This window comes from Leucopleurus acutus (genome assembly GCF_964270905.1).
Source record: "Leucopleurus acutus genome assembly, chromosome: 8".
Lineage (NCBI taxonomy): Eukaryota > Metazoa > Chordata > Mammalia > Artiodactyla > Delphinidae > Leucopleurus > Leucopleurus acutus.
Window position 1 is genome coordinate 49,596,575 of NC_139151.1, and position 19,885 is coordinate 49,616,459.

At 39.3% G+C, this 19,885-nt stretch overlaps 1 protein-coding gene across 7 annotated transcripts in view; it reads right to left on the reverse strand.

Moving 5' to 3' along the window:
• Positions 1-19,885, reverse strand: part of ANKRD42 (ankyrin repeat domain 42) — a 55,289-nt gene that overhangs the window by 13,878 nt on the left and 21,526 nt on the right. For all 7 annotated transcript variants that reach the window (XM_082844910.1, XM_082844911.1, XM_082844909.1 and 4 more), the window contains 3 exons: positions 8,939-9,064; positions 7,592-7,697; positions 3,292-3,467 (listed from right to left, as the gene is read on the reverse strand). In XM_082844910.1, the coding sequence (XP_082701036.1) occupies positions 3,292-3,467; positions 7,592-7,697; positions 8,939-9,064 (408 nt within the window). The remainder of the gene's footprint in view (positions 1-3,291; positions 3,468-7,591; positions 7,698-8,938; positions 9,065-19,885) is intronic.

Genomic DNA, 19,885 nt, shown 5'->3' on the forward strand with positions numbered 1-19,885 from the left:
CCAATCCAAAAATGGGCAGAAGACCTAAATAGACATTTCTCCAAAGAAGATATACAGATTGCCAACAAACACATGAAAGAATGCTCAACATCATTAATCATTAGAGAAATGCAAATCAAAACTGCAATGAGATATCATCTCACACCAGTCAGAATGGCCATCATCAAAAAAATCTAGAAACAATAAATGCTGGAGAGGGTGTGGAGAAAAGGGAACCCTCTTGCACTGCTGGTGGGAATGTAAACTGATACAGCCACTATGGAGAACAGTATGGAGGTTCCTTAAAAAACTAAAAATAGAACTACCATACGACCCAGCAATCCCACTACTGGGCATATACCCTGAGAAAACCATAATTCAAAAGGAGTCATGACTAAAATGTTCATTGCAGCTCTATTTACAATAGCCAGGACATGGAAGCAACCTAAGTGTCCATCATCAGATGAATGGATAAAGAAGATGTGGCACATATATACAATGGAATATTACTCAGCCATAAAAAGAAACGAAATTGAGATATTTGTAGTGAGGTGGATGGACCTAGAGTCTGTCTTACAGAGTGATGTAAGTCAGAAAGAGAAAAACAAATACCGTATGCTAACACATATATATGGAATCTAAGAAAAAAAAAAAAACAAGGTCATGAAGAACCTAGGGGTAAGACAGGAATAAAGACACAGACCTACTAGAGAATGGAATTGAGGATATGGGGAGGGGGAAGGGTAAGCTGTGACAAAGTGAGAGAGTGGCACAGACATATATACACTACCAAACGTAAAATAGATAGCTAGTGGGAAGCAGTCGCATAGCACAGGGAGATCAGCTCGGTGGTTTGTGACCACCTAGAGGGGTGGGATAGGGAGGGTGGGAGGGAGACACAAGAGGGAAGATATATGGGGACATATGTATATGTATAACTGATTCACTTTGTTATAAAGCATAAACTAACACACCATTGTAAAGCAATTATACTCCAATAAAGATGTTAAAAAAAAAAGTTAAAAGACAACCCACAGAATAGGAGAAAGTATCTGCAAATACTTATACTTGCTGATATAAGGGACTTATATCTGCAAGTACTCTTAAAACTCAATAGTAAAAAGATAAACAACTCAGTTGAAAAATAGGCAAAGGATTTGAATAGACATTTCTCCAAAAGATATACAAATGATCAATGGGCACATGAAAAGATACTCAACATCATTATTCATTAGGGAAACACCAATCAAATCTACACTGAGATACCACTACACACTCACTAAAACAGTTTTAGTTATTAACAAGACAAACAATAACGAGCATTAGCAAGGAAGGGGAGAAACTGGAACCCTCAGGCATTGTTGGTGGGAATATAAAATGGTGCAGCTATTTTGCATAACAGCTTGAAAGTTCCTCAAAATGTTAGACATATTTTTACCAGATGATGCAGCAATTCCAGCTGCTAGGTGTATATCCAAGAGAAATGAAAATACATTTCCATTTTCAAAAAGGAATGTATACAAATGTCCATGCAGCATTATTTTTTTTCATATTTATTTATTTAGGCTGTGCCGGGTCTTAGCTGTGGCACGTGGGATCTTCGTTGAGGCAGGCGGGATCTTTAGTTGTAACATGCGGACTTCTTAGTTGCGGCATGCAGGATCTAGTTCCCCAACCAGGGATCGAACCCGGGCCCCCTGTACTGGGAGCATGGACTCTTACCCACTGGACTACCAGGGAAGTCCCAGCAGCATTATTCTTAATAGCCAAAATGTGGAAACAACTCAAATGTCCAACAACTGACGAGTAGATATATAAAATGTGCTATAGGGACTTCCCTGGTGGTCCAGTGGCTAAGACTCCACATTCCCAATGCAGGGGGGCCGGGTGTGATCTCTGGTCAGGGAACTAGATCCCACATGCTGCAACTAAGAGCTTGCATGCCGTTACAAAGATCCTGCATGCCACAACTAAGACCCAGTGCAGCCAAATAAATTTAATTAATTAAATTTTAAAAAAATTAAAAATAAAATAAAATGTGGTATATCCATACAAAAATATTATTTGTCAATAAAAAGGAATAAAGTATGAAGTAATGATCCACGTTACAATGTGCATAAACCTTGAAGACATTGTGCTAAGTGAAAGAAACCAGTCACAAAAAACCATATATGGTATCATCCCATTCATATGAAATGCCCCAAATAGGCAAACCTATAGAGACAGACAGTAGATTAGCAGTTGCCTAATTGGGGGGTGGTTTGAGGGGAAGGGAGAAGAAGGTAGAGATTAGGGGGATTGACTACTAATGGGTATGAGGTTTCTTTTGGCGGGTGATGGAAATGTTACAAATTTTATTGTAATAATGGTTGCACAAATCTGAATATACTAAAAACCATTAAATTGTACACCTTAAATGGGTAAATTGAATGGTATGTGAATTATATCTCAGTGAAGCTATTTAAAATAAAGCTGTCAGGAAATTCTGAAGGGATCACTGACTCTGAGCCTCACTGTGGGGTGATCCAGGTGGGCTGCTTGTTGGGAGCCCCTAATATCAGCATCTTTTAGGTTGCATTCACCAGGAAAGAGGCTTCTACCATCACCTGGAGAGTGAGGTTCTGCCTGACGATGTTCTGGGAGCTCTTAAAAAAAATTTTTTTTTTAAATTTAGATCTGAATTAGAAGTTTTTCTCAGACAATACAGTTTTGGTACTAGTTTTTCCTGCCAGAATAACTGAAAGTACTTTCCAGAGATCACGAGGAAGGGAATTGACATTTACTAAGCCTCTAGGCACTTCCCATTCTCTAGTGCAGTCTGTGGGATGACATTACGTTAATATTCTCATTTTTACAGATGAGGAAACCAAGGTTCAGAAAGTAACACAGCTAGAAAGAGGTGAAGCTCTGATGTCTGAATCCAGTGCCAAGCTCTGCTCACTTTACTACAGCTGCCTTTGCTTTGGTTAGCCTCCGTTCAAAAAGATCCTTCTCACCTTTCTTCTATGAAAGAGTGCCATTGAAACAGTTCTTCTCATCCATTCATATGAACCATGGCTCTCTGACCAATATCATGAGAAGTGAAATCAGGGTTATATGGCAGGAAAATACCCCTTTCCTCTTTGAGGGACAAAGATCATGTCTCACATTCTTTATATGTTCAACAACCCCTAGTACAAAAATCTGTACTAGTTCTGGTTCCCCAAAAAATATCAAAGTATTTTACCTTGTAGATGGTAGTTGTCTTTAAAATAATTCCCAAATCTGTGGTATTTTTTAAAGGAAAAATCATGGAAGAGTTGGCACACTTACCTCTGGCATCTGTTTTATCCGACTCACTGAGACCTATATCATCCTTGGCATCAGTGCTTCCCTCAACACCATGTCTTATGAAAAACTTAATATCATTTTCATCAATTTCACTCTCATCATCTGTATCATATTTCTGTAGTCCTTCCAATAGCTTTACTGCTGCTAAATGGGCAAACCTGTAGAAAAGAATTAGTAATTACAAGATCCACAATCTTTTTCAAATTGAAATAGCAGTTTGCATTTAATTTAGGGAATTACACTCTACATTATCCCACCAACTCACGCACCAGTGAAGAACGAAAACTGTATCTGAAGGTCAGTGACAATTTGATGCATATCCAGCAATGCGGGGAATTCAAACAGTTAGTGAAAACTAAGGACAAGCAGTCATATTAAAGAATGATTCCAGAATTTTTTTTTTTTGGCCACGCCGCGGGGCTTGTGGGATCTTAGCTGCCCGACCAGGGACTGAACCCGGGCCCTCGGCTGTGAAAGCGAGGAGTCCTAACTACTGGACCGCCTGGGAATTCCCAGATTCCATTTTTTAGTGGCAAAAATCCAACTGAAAGAAGTGACCCAATATCAAAAGAATATTTGGTGTGTCCCCAAACGGAACTGCTCAACTGAGTAGAAAGCCTGGAACCACCCTACTTGATTTACCTGTATTTACTACCTTTTCCTGATGGCCTAATTTAGATCATAGAATTAGTTCTGGTTCCAGTTTTAGGGAAAACTATAGCTCTAGCCCCCTTAATCTTCATCCTTCCTCAACCCTCAAAGCACTCAGCATGGCTTTGAAATTTAATGGAAAAATAATGACTTTCATATCCACATTTCTTACTTTCTTTGATCTTTCCCACATCTCTATGAAGCTTCTAATAATATACCCTTGGTTTTCAAGTTGTTGTTGTGATTGTATGTAATCTGCATTATTTTTCCCACAGTTTTGCTAATTAAAATGTTCAATGCTGGGACTTCCCTGGTGGTGCAGTGGTTGAGTCCGCCTGCCAATGCAGGGGACACGGATTTGAGCCCTGGTCTGGGAAGATCCCACATGCCGTGGAGCAACTAAGTCTGTGCGCCACAGCAACTGAGCCTGCGCTCTAGAGCCCGCAAGCCATAACTACTGAGCCCGTGTGCCACAACCTCTGAAGCCTGTGCGCATAGAGGCTGTGCTCTGCAGCAAAATAAGCCACCACAATGAGAAGCCCACTACTGCAACTAGAGAAAGCCCGCGCACAGCAACAAAAACCCAACCTAAGCAAAAATAAATAAATAAATTTTTTAAAAAAAATGTTCAATGCTTTCTCTTAGGACATGGAGAATTACTCGCTAAACATAAAAACCTCAAATTTTATTTTGTTCACACACTTCCATAACCATGTGCACATGCACACATATATCTTTACCTTTCACCAGGTACTGCAAATCATTAACAATATAGTAATAAACATAGGAAGTTGTACGGTTAATAGAATTCATTATTACTATTACTAGTAATAGTAATCTATTACTATAGTAATAATAGTAATAATAGTAACCTATTACTATTACTCGTAATAGTAATCTATTACTAGATTGTCACTTCACAGCTATCATTTACTGAGTACTTGCTTTACGCCAGATTCAAGGTTGTTTCTGTAACACTACACTCACACTAGCACTTTGGTGCATGAATGACAAAGAAATGTGGGTCAGAAATTATGAATATATTCAGATACAGTACTAAATCACCCATGTAATACTGATATAAAGACAGACAAATAGATCAATGGATAAAATACAGACTACGGAAATAAGCCCACGCATACATGGACACCTGACGTGGACAGAGACACAAAGGCAATAGAAGAAAAAGGACAGCTTTTTCAACAAATGGTGCTAGAACAATTAGATATCCATATGCAAAAAAAAGAACTTGGATACATACGTCATACCACATACAAAAATTAACTCAAAATGGATCACAGACCTTAATGTAAAACCTAAAACTGTATCTATAACAATGTCTAAAAGAAAACATAAAAGAAAATCTTTGTGACTTGGTGTAAATCAAAGATTTCTTAGATATGATACCAAAAGCATAACCCATAAAAGAGCAAATTGATAAAAAAATTTTGCTCTTCATTGTTAAGAGAATGAAAAAACAAACCACAACTGGGAGAAAATCTTCACAAAACAAAAATCTGAGAAAGAACTAGTATCCAGAATATAGAAAGAGTTCTTAAAACTCAACAATAAGAAAACCACCCAAGTTTTAAAAGTGGATAAAAGATCTGAACAGTCACTTCACCAAAGGAAAACATACAAATGGCAAATATGTATATGAAAAGATGCCCCAAATCATTTTCCATTAGGAAAAAACAAAAAACACAATGAGACACCACTACACACCTACTGGAATTACGAAAATCAAAAACTCTGACAATATCAAATGCTGGCAAGATAAGAAGCAACAGAAACACTCATCCACTGCTGATGGAATGCAAATTGGTGTGGTCACTTTGGAAGGCACTGTGGCAGTTTCTTATAAAGATAAACAAACCCTCTTAGCATCTGACTCAGCAATCCTACTCCTACGTATTACTCAAGTGAACTGAAAACTTATGTTCACACAAAAATCTGTATCTGAATGTTTATAGCAGCTTTATTCATAATCACCAAAAAGTAGATACAAACAAGATATCCTTCAACAGATTAGGGGATAAGCAAACTATGGAATACTATGGAATTCCACAGTCAATGGAATACTACTCAGCAATAAGAGATGAACCACTAATACACATGAATGATTTTCAAAATAATTATGCTGAGTGGAAAAAGCCAAATATATAAGAGTACATACTGTATGATTCCATTTATATAAAATTCTAGCAAATGCAAACTAATCTATAGTGACAGAAAGCAAATTAGTGTCTGTTTGGGGATGGGGCAGTGGAAAGCAGTAGGAGGAAGAGATTACAAAGGTGCACAAGGAGATTTTAGGAGGTGATGGATATGTTCACTATCTTGATCGTGGTGATGATTTCACAGGTATATACATATATCAGAATTCATCAGTTTGTGCTGTACAAATATGTGTACTTTACTATATGCCAATTATACCTTGATAAAGCTATTTTAAAAAATAAAAAATAGTGGGCCTGAGTTGATAATGATGCTACTATGTGGTAAAACAAAACCATATTCCATGGCTTCAAAGAGATCCCACAGACAAAATTTTAAGGAACATGAACTCACAAACAAAAATTGCATGGCAATTTAATGAATAATTAGGCCCCTGCATCCCGTCAAGCCTCATGTGCAACTTTTAGCCCACACTCCTACTTTAGATTCAAGCAGTTCTGAACCACATGCGTTCCTCAGACACACAAGGTGTTATCTTAAAACTCTTCCTCCTTCAAGTGTCAGCATAAATGTTGCTTTCTCCAAAAAAAAGTTTTCCCAGACTTCTATATAAATTCTGTCCCCCGCAGTTGCCTTCATAACTCTTACCATCATCTGTATTAACATTTCTCCCCCACAACTTTAGAACAGGAATACTTGGGTACTTTTTCTTCTGTGCTCTTACTGCACCTTATACATTGACATGTAATACGACATACTGATTATAATCAATAAAAGTTATGTTTGCACATTTGTCTCTCCACAAGACTGTAAGTTTCTTAAGGGCAAGGACTATTTTTTGTCATCTTGGTAAACTTAATGCTAACCATAGCACTTGGAGCATGGCAAGTATACAGGAAGTTGAATGAAAAAACAATCAAATGAACAAATGGATGAACTAAATATTCTGTGAGGGCCTGACCTGAATGAGCTAGAGGTGTTCAATAACAGGTGTTACATTTAATTCAAATATAAATATTAAAATTTGTATCAAAATCCGTGTGACTCCTTTTGATTACTCCTTTTTATCACACAGCATTTCTCAACAGGTACCAGCATTTGGGTGGGACAATTCTTTGTTGTACACTACTGTTCTGAGCACTGTGGAATGTCTGGCATTCCTGGACCTGACCTCATGAAACATTAGTGATGGTCTCCATCACTGTGACAACCCCCTCCCCACATTTCCAAATGCAAACCCCCCAAGAAGGGGGACTACTACCTCCCAGCTGAGAATCACTGCTTTAGAGAGAAGAGCTGATATGTTGTCAAATGTCAATTCAGTTTGAAAATTATCATTCCATCAGCATTTGACTGAGTCCTATAATCCAGAAATCTTCAGAGATTTCTGAGTATAGGAGAGTAAATGCAAAACTTTAAAAACAAAAGAAAGAAGCAAAGCAGATAGGGATACCTCTTAGCCACATCACTGGGTTTCTCCCTTGCTTTGTTGGTAATATTACTGTCTGCTCCCATTTTAATTAGCCACTGCAAACACTCTATGTGGCCTTGCCCAGCAGCTGTAAAAACAAAACAAAATGTACACACAAAAAAGTTACTGTTATTAGAACAATTTTCTAAAATTTTGGACAGTACCACTGCGGAGTATTTTTGTAAATACTAATCCTTACAATAACCAGCAGAAGTAGGTTGGCCAGATGTTATTTTCTCTAGTTCATTTATTCATTCATTAGACAAATATTTAATCAAGTATCTGCTGTACTCAGCCCCTATGCAGAGAGCTTTACATACAGATATAGATGTTGAAGCTCAAAGAGGCTATTTAACATCATACAGCCAGTAAGTAATGGATTTGAAACTATAATCTAGGTTTCTTCTAATCCTTATCCAGTGCTCATCTACTGTATTCATAGCTCCTGACCAATCTTGTACCAGGCCAAATGTAAGTGCAATCTGTGTGAATGTGAAAGACTTTGAAAATCTTTTGCCATCTTGTATAATTAGCTTATTCCTCTGACCCTCATAACTCAAAATGTTCAGGGCCCCTCACTGATTACCTAAACTGTTCACCACCTTTCCTTAAAACACATGCACTCAATATTAATTTTCACCTCTACAACTCTGCTTATGTGTCTTCTCACCTAGTGCCCATCACTCAATCATATGATCATCTAATTTCTCCCCTCCTTCTAGGTCCATCTCGAAATGCAGGGAAACTGTTGGGGGGAAACTCAGTCTAAAAAGATCTGAGTTTAGGTCCACTAAACAACAGATTGCAGGACAGGACAGAACTTAGCAAGTGGCTGGCATATAAAGACACTCAATAAATGTCTATAGAGTTGATGAATAAATGAATGGAAAAAAATGAATGAAACCTCAGCTTTGCTCTTACTAGCTGTGTAACCTCAGTCAAGAAACCTGAGGGGGGACTGCCCCGGTGGCACAGTGGTTAAGAATCCGCCTGCCAATGCAGGGGACATGGGTCCGAGCCCTGGTCCGGGAAGATCCCACATGCCGTGGAGCAACTAAGCCCATGTGCCACAATTACTGAAGCCCGTGTGCTTAGAGCCTGTGCTCCGCAACAAGAGAAGCCACTGCAATGAGAAGCCTGCGCACCACAACAAGAGTAGCCCCTGCTCGCCCCAACTAGAGAAAGCCAGTGCGCAGCAGCAAAGACCCAACACAGCCAAAAATAAATAATAAATAATTTTTTAAAGAAATAAATAAATAAAAAATAAAAGCTAAACAACTCAACAGCAATTGTGTCAGAACTGAAGATGAAGCAGGAATCATAACTTACCTTTATGCATAAGAGTTGATCCATTATTATCACGTTCATTAATATTGATTACTCCATCTTCTATTAATTTCTTAAGCATTTCCAAATCACCCTTAAAGGCAGCCACATGACCTGGAAATGCTAAAGCTATGAATTAAAAATTCAGCATTTCAGGAAACATAGGAATTCGTTCCTTTTCCCTGCCTTAATCAGTCACACATTTCAGGTTTCAGTATTAACCCAACTATGAGAATGTTACATTGGAATTAGTTCAGTTGATGCAATGACAAGTAATAAAAAGAGAATCATAAAATAAGATTATTATTAACTGTGTAGCCTTTCCATCCCTCAGGATCTCAAACATGCCAGGAATATATGGTACCAGAACTATTCTTGCCATCTTCCCTGTTTCTCTCAGGCCACCACAAAACACAAGGAGATGGTCATTGTCAACCCTTTGTATAAAGACATACTTGGTCTCAAGTCCTACATTTGCATAGACCACTCCCTCCCTGTTTACAAGTGAAGAAAGCAAAAGAAACTGGAAGGAGATAAAGTATATGTGTGTATCTATACATAAACATAGACATAGACAGGTGTGAATACACCTGACCTAGTGCCTAGCACATAGTAAATACTTAATAAAATGTTTTTAATGATAACAACGAGATATACTGAGCCCTTACTGAATGCCAAGCATGGTAGTAAGCACTTGTAAGGACTGCCTCATTTAACCCTCTCAACAACCCTGAGGTAGCTATTCTCATTTCTACATATGGAAAGGAAACAACCTAGAATACCCAAGGAGTATTTTAAAAAGGACAAAGTTGGAGACTTATAATACCTGACTGTAAGTCTTACTATAAAGCTACAGTAATCAAAACTGTGTAGTACTGGGCTTCCCTGGTGGTGCAGTGGTTAAGAATCTGCCTGCCAATGCAGGGGACATGGGTTCGAGCCCTGGTCTGGGAAGATTCCACACGCCGCAGAGCAACTAAGCCAGTGCACCACAACTACTGAGCCTGCACTCTAGAACCCACGAACCACAACTACTGATGCCTGTGCACCTAGAGCCTGTGCTCCGCAACAAGAGAAGCCACTGCAATGAGAAGCCCGCGCACCGCAACGAACAGTAGGGTAGCCCCCACTCACCGCAACCAGAGAAAGTCCCCGTGCAGCAACAAAGACCCAATGCAACCAAAAATAAAATAAATAAATTTATTAAAAAAAAAAAAAGAGAGACACGAGAGCTTGCTTCCTCTCTTTCAAAAAAAAAAACACTTTGTAGTACTGGCAAAGAGACCTACCAATAAGACAGAATGCATAAACAAAATATGCATCAATACAATGGAATACTATTCAGCAATAAAGAGTAACGAACTACTAATATACACAACACAAATGAATCTCAAAAGATTAGAGAAACCCATTAGAAATCCATTTCCATTAGAAAACCCAAACTAATCTATAGTGACAGAAAACAAATCAGTGGCTGTGTGCGGCCAGGGTGAAAAGAGGGATGAACTACAAGAGGGTATGAAAAAACATTTGAGATGAACTGCATACTTCAAATAAATACAGTTTATTTTATGTAAATCATACTTTAATAAAGTTGCTTTTTTTAAACAAGGGTATCATTTGTGAAAAAACAAGCCACAGTGTGAGAGAAAATATCTATATCAGATAAAATTAATAAATGATTGGTATCAGAACTATATAAAACAGCTCAAATTATTTAGAAAAGGACAAAGAACACAATTTTACAGGCAATTCAATAGAAAACTAGAATAGCCAATAACTTTACTAAACAATGTTCAGCCTCATTAGTAATCAAAAAAATGCAAATAAAAACACAAGTTAAACCTCTTCATACCCAACTAAGTGGCAAAAATTTTTACGTCTGACAATACTGAATATTGTTTCTCTAAATTCTCACCAAACATTGCTGATGAGAGTGTAAATTACTACAACCACTCTGATAAAGAATGCAGCATTTATAACTATTTATACTGAAAATGGGCATATCCCAACAAGCAAAACCTAAAGTAGAGTTTCCCAACTATTTACCAAGGCAGTGCTCTTAACTCTCAATCTTCAGAGAAGATAGGCAGTACCTCAAGAAGCCTCATCCAACAGTACCAGTATGCCACACAAATATCATTTTCTATGTGGGCAAAGTGTGAAAAGGGTAGGGAAGCACTTCTCTAAAGAACATCCTGGGGCTTCCCTGGTGGCGCAGTGGTTGAGAGTCTGCCTGCCGATGTAGGGGACATGGGTTCGTGCCTCGGTCCAGGAAGATCCCACATGACGCAGAGCGGCTGGGCCTGTGAGCCATGGCCGCTGAGCCTGCGCGTCCAGAGCCTGTGCTCCGCAACGGGAGAGGCCACAATAGTGAGGCCCACGCACCACAAAAAAAAAAAAACAAAAAAAAAACAAAAAAAAAACCATCCTGTGCACGTAAACAAGGACACATACGAGAATATCAATTACCATCTTGATTGTAATTCTGAAAACTGTAAACAATCTAAATGTCAAATCGGAGAATGGATAAACAGTGTTTATTATTAAATGCAATACCACAATTTAAAAGAATAAACTAGAATACATCTATCTGTCTAATAAACCTCAAAAATCATAACATTTTGTGAAAAAAGAAAGTTAGAGAGAAGTATACATTACTATTTCATGCCATTTTTATAAAGTTTTAAAAGAAGTTTCAAAGACTTCTAGTTGTCCACTAAAATCCCCTTCCTTCCACAGTAACAAGAGCTGCATCTGAGCTGAGGCCTCTCAGCTGGGTACTAAATTATCCAGGCTTCCTTGCAGCTGGGTGTGGCCATGTGACTAAACTCTTGCCAATAGAATGTTAGCAAAAGTGATGACTGCAAATCAGACCTTAAAAATCCTAGCTTAGGGCTTCCCTGGTGGCGAAGTGGTTGAGAATAGGCCTGCCGATGCAGGGGACACAGGTTCGTGCCCTGGTCCGGGAAGATCCCACATGCCACGGAGCGGCTGGGCCCGTGAGCCATGGCTGCTGAGCCTGCGCGTCCGGAGCCTGTGCTCCGCAAGGGGAGAGGCCGCAACAGTGAGAGGCCTGCGTACCGCAAAAAAAAAAAAAAAAAAAAAATCCTAGCTTATACTCTTGTTCTCTCCCCACCTCCTGCTGGATTAGCAACAACTAGAGAGAGCTAGTTAGGAAGATAACAGGTCCCTGAATGACTACATAGAACAGATGCACTCTCCAACCAGGGCTATTATATAAAAGAAATAAACTTCTATATAATTTAAGCTGCTGAATTTTAGGATTTCTTATTAGATATAACAGTTTAGTCTCTTAAACTAAAAATACACAAAATGATACTGCAAGTTTTTGTGAGTATATATATACTAAATATAAAACCATAGAATGGAATTATAAATCCAAAATAATGGTTACCTCTGAGGGAGAAAAGGAAATGAATGGTATTAAGGAGAGAGAACCAGGAAGCTTCAAGTGTATCTTATCTATAATATTTTATTCTTAAATCTAGTGGTATAAAGAGTGTTCATTGAAGACTCTCAAGATGGCAGAGGAGTAAGATGTGGAGATCACCTCCCTCCCCACAAATACATCAAAAATACATCTACATGTGGAACAACTCCTACAGAACACCTACTGAACTCTGGCAGAAGACCTCAGACTTCCTAAAAGGCAAGACACTCCCCACGTACGTGGGTAGGGCAAAAGAAAAAACAGAGACAAAAGAATAGGGACGGGACCTGCACCAGTGGGAGGGAGCTGTGAAGGAGGAAAAGTTTCCACACACCAGGAGGCCCCTTCACTGGTGGAGACGGGGGTGGGTGGGGAGGAAGCTTCGGAGCCACGGAGGAGAGCACAGCAACAGGGGTGTGGAGGGCAAAGTGGAGAGATTCCTGCACAGAGGATCGGTGCTGACCAGCACTCACCAGCCCGAGAGGCTTGTCTGCTCACCCGCCGGGGCGGGTGGGGTTTGGGAGCTGAGGCTCGGGCTTTGGTCAGATCCCAGGGAGAGGACTGGGGTTGGCTGCGTGAACACTGCCTGAAGGGGGCTAGTGCTCCACAGCTAGCCAGGAGGGAGTCCAGGAAAAAGCCTGGACTTGCCTAAGAGGCAAGAGACCATTGTTTTGGGGTGCACGAGGAGAGGGGATTCAGAGCACCACCAAAACGAGCTCCAGAGACGGGCACAAGCCGTGTCTATCAGAGCAGACACTAGAGATGGGCATGAAACGCTAAGGCTGCTGCTGCAGCCACCAAGATGCCTGCATGCAAGCACAGGTCACTATCCACAGCTTCCCTCCCGGGAGCCTGTGCAGCCCGCTACTGCCAGGGTCCTCTGATCCAGGGACAACTTCGCTGGGATAACACACTGCAACGTCACGCCAGCCTCTGCCACAGCAGACTCGCCCTGCATTCCCCTCCCTCTCCCTGGCCTGAGTGAGCCAGAGCCCCCTAATCAGTGGCACCTTTAACCCCCTCCTGTCTGGGTGGGGAACAGACGCCCTCAGGCGACCTACACACAGAGGCAGGGCCAAATCCAAAGCTGAACCCCAGGAGCTGTGCCAACAAAGAGAAAGCGAAATTTCTCCCAGCAGCCTCAGGAGCAGTGGATTAAATCTCCACAATCAACGTCATGTACCCTGCATCTGTGGAATACCTGAATAAACAACGAATTATCCCAAAATTGAGACGGTGGACTTTGGGAACAACTGTAGACTTGGGGTGTGCTTTCTGCAACTAATTTCTTTCTGGTTTTATGTTTATCTTAGTTTAGTATTTAGAGTTTATTATTACTGGTAGATTTGTTTATTGATTTGATTGCTCTCTTTTTTTAATATATATATATTTTATTTTCTCTTTTTCTCTTTTTGTGAGTGTGTATGTGTATGCTTCTTCATGTGATTTTGTCTGTATAGCTTTGCTTCTGCCATTAGTCCTAGGGTTCTGTCTGTCCCTTTTTTTTTTTGGTATAGTTTTTAGCGCTTCTTATCATTGGTGGATTTGTTTTTTCGTTTGGTTGCTCTCTTCTTCCGTTCTTCCTTTCCTTTTTATTTATTTATTTTACTTCTTAATTTTTTATTATTAATAATACTTTATATTTTTTAAAATAAATTTATTTATTTATTTACTTTTCTTTCTTTCTTTTTCTCCCTTTTCTCCTGAGCTGTGTGGCTCACAGGGTTTTGGTGCTCCAGCCAGGTGTCAGGCCTGAGCCTCTGAGGTGGGACAGCCAAGTTCAGGACACTGGTCCACCAGAGACCTCCCGGCCCCAAGTAATATCAAACAGCAAAAGCTCTCCCAGAGATCTCCATCTCAACGCTAAGACCCAGCTCCACTCAACAACCAGCAAGCTACAGTGGTGGACATCTTATGCCAAAAAACTAGCAAGACAGGAACACAACCCCACCCATTAGCAGAGAGGCTGCCTAAAATCATAATAAGGTCATAGACACCCCAAAACACACAACCAGAAGCGGTCCTGCCCACCAGAAAGACAAGATCCAGTCCGACCCACTAGAACACAGGCACCAGACCCCTCCACCAGGAAGACTACACAACCCACTGAACCAACCTTACCCACTAGGGGCAGACACCAAAAACAACAGGAACTACGAACCTGCAGCCCGTGAAAAGGAGACCCCAAACATAGTAAGTTAAACAAAATGAGAAGACAGAGAAATACGCAGCAGATGAAGGAGCAAGGTAAAAACCCACCAAACCAAACAAATGAAGAGGAAATAGGTAGCCTACCTGAAAAAGAATTCAGAGTAATGACAGTAAAGATGATGTAAAATCTTGGAAACAGAATGGAGAAAATATGAGAAACGTTTAACAAGGACCTAGAAGAACTAAAGAGCAAACAAACAATGATGAACAACACAATAAATGAAATTAAAAATTCTCTAGAAGGAATCAATAGCAGAATAACTGAGGCAGAAGAACAGATAAGTGACCTGGAAGATAAAATAGTGGAAATAACTACCGCAGAGCAGAATAAAGAAAAAAGAATGAAAAGAATTGAGGACAGTCTCAGAGACCTCTGGGACAACATTAAACGCATCAACATTCAAATTACAGGGGTCCCAGAAGAAGAAGAGAAAAAAAAGGGACTGCGAAAATATTTGAGGAGATTATAGTTGTATAGTTGAAAACTTCCCTAATATGGGAAAGGAAAGAGTGAATGGAGTCCAGGAAGCGCAGAGTCCCATACAGGATAAATCCAAGGAGAAACACGCCAAGACACATATGCCCAAGACACATATTAATCAAACTATCAGAAATTAAATACAAAGAAAAAATATTAAAAGCAGCAAGGCAAAAGCAACAAATAACATACAAGGGAATCCCCAGAAGGTTAACAGCTGATCTTTCAGCGGCCACTCTGCAAGCCAGAAGGGAATGGCAGGACATACTTGAAGTGATGAAAGGGAAAAATACGCAGCAAGGATCTCATTCAGATTCAACGGAGAAATTAAAACCTTTACAGACAAGCAAAATCTAAGAATTCAGTACCACCAAACCAGCTTTACAACAAATGCTAAAGGAACTTCTCTAGGCAGGAAACACAAAAGAAGGAAAAGACTTACAAACCCAAAAGACTTAACAAACCCAAAACAATTAAGAAAATGGTAAAAGACTTAACAAACCCAAAACAATTAAGAAAATGGTAACAGGAACATACATATCAATAACTACCATAAATGTAAATGGATTAAATGTTCCAACCAAAAGACACAGACTGGCTGAATGGATACAAAAACAAGACCCATATATATGGTGTCTACAAGAGACCCACTTCAGACCTAGGGACACATACAGACTGAAAGTGAAGGGATGTGAAAAGATATTCCATGCAAATGGAAATCAAAAGAAAGCTGGAGTAGCAACTCTCATATCAGACAAAATAGACTTTAAAATAAAGACTATTACAAGAGACAAAGAAGGACACTTCATAATGATCAAGGAATCAATCCAGGAAGGTATAACAACTGTAAATATTTATGCACCCAACATAGGGGCACCTCAATACATAAGGGAAATGCTACCAGCCATAAAAGGGGAAATTGACAGTAACACAATCATAATAGGGGACTTTAACACCCCACTTTCACCCATGGACAGATCATCCAAAATGAAAATAAATAAGGAAACACAAGCTTTAAATGATACATTAAACAAGATGGACTTAATTGATATTTATAGGACATTCCATCCAAAAATAACAGAATACACTTTCTTCTCAAGTGCTCATGGCACATTCTCCAGAATAAGTCATATCTTGGGTCACAAATCAAGCCTTGGTAAATATAAGTAAACGGAAATTGTAACAAGTATCTTTTCCAACCACAATGCTATGAGACTAAATATCAATTACAGGAAAAGATCTGTAAACAATACAAACACATGGAGGCTAAACAATACACTACTTAAAAACGAAGAGATCACTGAAGAAATCAAAGAAGAAATCAAAAAACACTTAGAAACAAATGACAATGAAAACACGATGACCCAAAACCTATGGGGTGTAGCAAAAGCAGTTCTAAGAGGGAAGTTTATGCAATACAATCCTACCTCAAGAAACAAGAAAAATCTCAAATAAACAACCTAACCTTACACCTAAAGCAATTAGAGAAAGAAGAACAAAAAAACCCCACAGTTAGCAGAAGGAAAGAAATCATAAAGATCAGATCAGAAATAAATGAAAAAGAAATGAAGGAAACAATAGCAAAGATCAATAAAATTAAAAGCTGGTTCTTAGAGAAGATAAACAAAATAGATAAACCATTAGCCAGACTCATAAAGAAAAATAGGGAGAAGACTCAAATCAATATACTTAGAAATGAAAAAGGAGAAATAACAACTGACACTGCAGAAATACAAAGGACCATGAGAGATTACTACAAGCACTATAAGCCAATAAAATCGACAACCTGGAAGAAATGGACAAATTCTAAGAAAAGCACAACCCTCTGACACTGAACCAGGAAGAAACAGAAAACAAACAGACCAATCATAAGCACTAAAATCGAAACTATGATAAAAAATCTTCCAACAGGGCTTCCCTGGTGGCACAGTGGTTGAGAGTCCACCTGCCGATGCAGGGGACATGGGTTCGTGCCCCAGTCCGGGAAGATCCCACATGCCGCGGAGTGGCTGGGCCTGTGAGCCATGGCTGCTGAGCCTACGTGTCTGGAGCCTGTGCTCCACAATGGGAGAGGCCACAACAGTGAGAGGCCTGCGTACCGCCAAAAAAAAAAAATCTCCCAACAAACAAAAGCCCAGGACCAGATGGCTTCACAGGAGAATTCTATCAAACATTTAGAGAAGAGCTAACACCTATCCTTCTCAAACTCTTCCAAAATATACCACAGGAAGGTACACTCCCAAACTCATTCTACGAGACCACCATCACCCTCATACAAAAACCAGACAAAGATGTCACAAAGAAAGAAAACTACAGGCCAATATCACTGATGAACATAGATGGAAAAACCCTCAACAAAATACTAGCCAACAGAATCCAACAACACATTAAAAGGATCATACACCATGATCAAGTGGGGTTTACCCCAGGAATGCCAGGATTCTTCAATATACGCAAATCAATCAATGTGATACACCATATTAACAAACTGAAGGATATAAACCATATGATCATCTCAGTAGATGCAGAGAAAGCTTTTGACAAAATTCAACACCCATTTATGATAAAAACCCTCCAGAAAGTAGGCACAGACAGAACTTACCTCAACATAATAAAGGCCATATATGACAAACCCACAGCCAACATCATCCTCAATGGTGAAAAACTGAAAACATTTCCACTAAGATCAGGAACAAGAAAAGGTTGCCCACTCTCACCACTATTATTCAACATAGTTTTGGAAGTTTTAGCCACAGCAATCAGAGAAGAAAAAGAAATAAAAGGAATCCAAATTGGAAAAGAAGTAAAACTGTCACTGTTTGCAGATGACATGATACTATACGTAGAGAATCCTAAAGATGCTACCAGAAAACTACTAGAGCTAATCAATGAATTTGGTAGAGGAGCAGGATACAAAATTAAAGCACAGAAATCTCTTGCATTCCTATACACTAATGACAAAAAATCTTAAAGAGAAACTAAGGAAACACTCCCATTTACCACAACAAAAAGAATGAAATACCTAGGAATAAACCTACCTAACGAGATAAAAGACCTATATGCAGAAAACTAGAAGGCAATGATGAAAGAAATTAAAGATGACACAAACAGATGGAGAGATATACCATGTTCTTGGATTGGAAGAATCAACATTGTCAAATGACTATACTACCCAAAGCAATCTACAGATTCAATGCAATCCCTATCAAACTACCAATGGCACTTTTCACAGAAGTAGAACAAAAAAACTCACAATTTTTATGGAAACACAAAAGACTCCAAAGAGCCAAAGCAATCTTGAGAAAGAAAAATGGAGCTGAAGGAATCAGGCTCCCGGACTTCAGACTATACTACAAAGCTACAGTAATCAAGACAGCATGGTACTGGTACAAAAAGAAAACTATGTATCAGTGGAACAGGATAGAAAGCCCAGAGATAAACCCACGCACATATGGGCACCTTATCTTTGATAAAGGTGGCAAGAATATACAATGGAGAAAAGACAGCCTCTTCAATAAGTGGTGCTGGGAAAACTCGACAGCTACATGCAAAAGAATGATATTAGAACACTCCCTAACACCATACACAAAAATAAACTCAAAATGGATTAAAGACCTAAATATAAGGCCAGATACTATAAAACTCTTAGAGGAAAACATAGGCAGAATACTCTATGACGTAAATCACAGCAAGATCCTTTTTGACTCACCTCCTAGAGAAATGGAAATAAAAACAAAACTAAACAAATGGGACCTAATGAAACTTAAAAGCTTTTGCACAGCAAAGGAGACCATAAACAAGACGAAAGACAACCCTCAGAATGGGAGAAAATATTTGCAAACAAAGCAACTGACAAAGGATTAATCTCCAAAATTTATAAGCAGCTTATGCAGCTCAATATCAAAAAACCAAACAACCCAATCCAAAAATGGGCAGAAGACCTAAATAGACATTTCTCCAAAGAAAATATACAGATTGCCAACAAACACATGAAAGGATGCTCAACATCACTAATCATTAGAGAAATGCAAATCAAAACTACAATGAGGTATCACCTCATACCAGTCAGAATGGCCATCATCAAAAAATCTACAAACAATAAATGCTGGAGAGGGTGTGGAGAAAAGGGAACTCTCTTGCACTGTTGGTGGGAATGTAACTTGATACAGCCACTATGGAGAACAGTATGGAGGTTCCTTATAAAACTAAAAATAGAACTACCATACGACCCAGCAATCCCACTACTGGACATATACCCTGAGAAAACCGTAATTCAAAATGTGTCATGTACCACAATGTTCACTGCAGCACTATTTACAATAGCCAGGACATGGAAGCAACCTAAGTTCCCGTCGACAGATGAATGGATAAAGAAGATGTGGCACATATATACAATGGAATATTACTCAGCCATAAAAAGAAATGAAATTGAGTTATTTGTAGTGAGGTGGATAGACCTAGAGACTGTCATACAGAGTGAAGTAAGTCAGAAAGAGAAAAACAAATAGCGTATGCTAACACATATATATGTAACCTAAAAAAAAATGGTTCTGAAGAATCTAGGGGCAGGACAGGAATAAAGACATAGAGAACAGCCTTGAGGACACAGGGAGGGGTAAGGGTAAGCTGGGACGAAGTAAGAGAGTGGCATGGACATATATACACTACCAAATGTAAAACAGATAGCTAGTGGGAATCAGCCGCATAGCACAGGGAGATCAGCTCGCTGCTTTGTGTCCACCTACAGGGGTGGGATAGGGAGGGTGGGAGGCAGACGCAAAAGGGAGGGGATACGGGGATATATGTA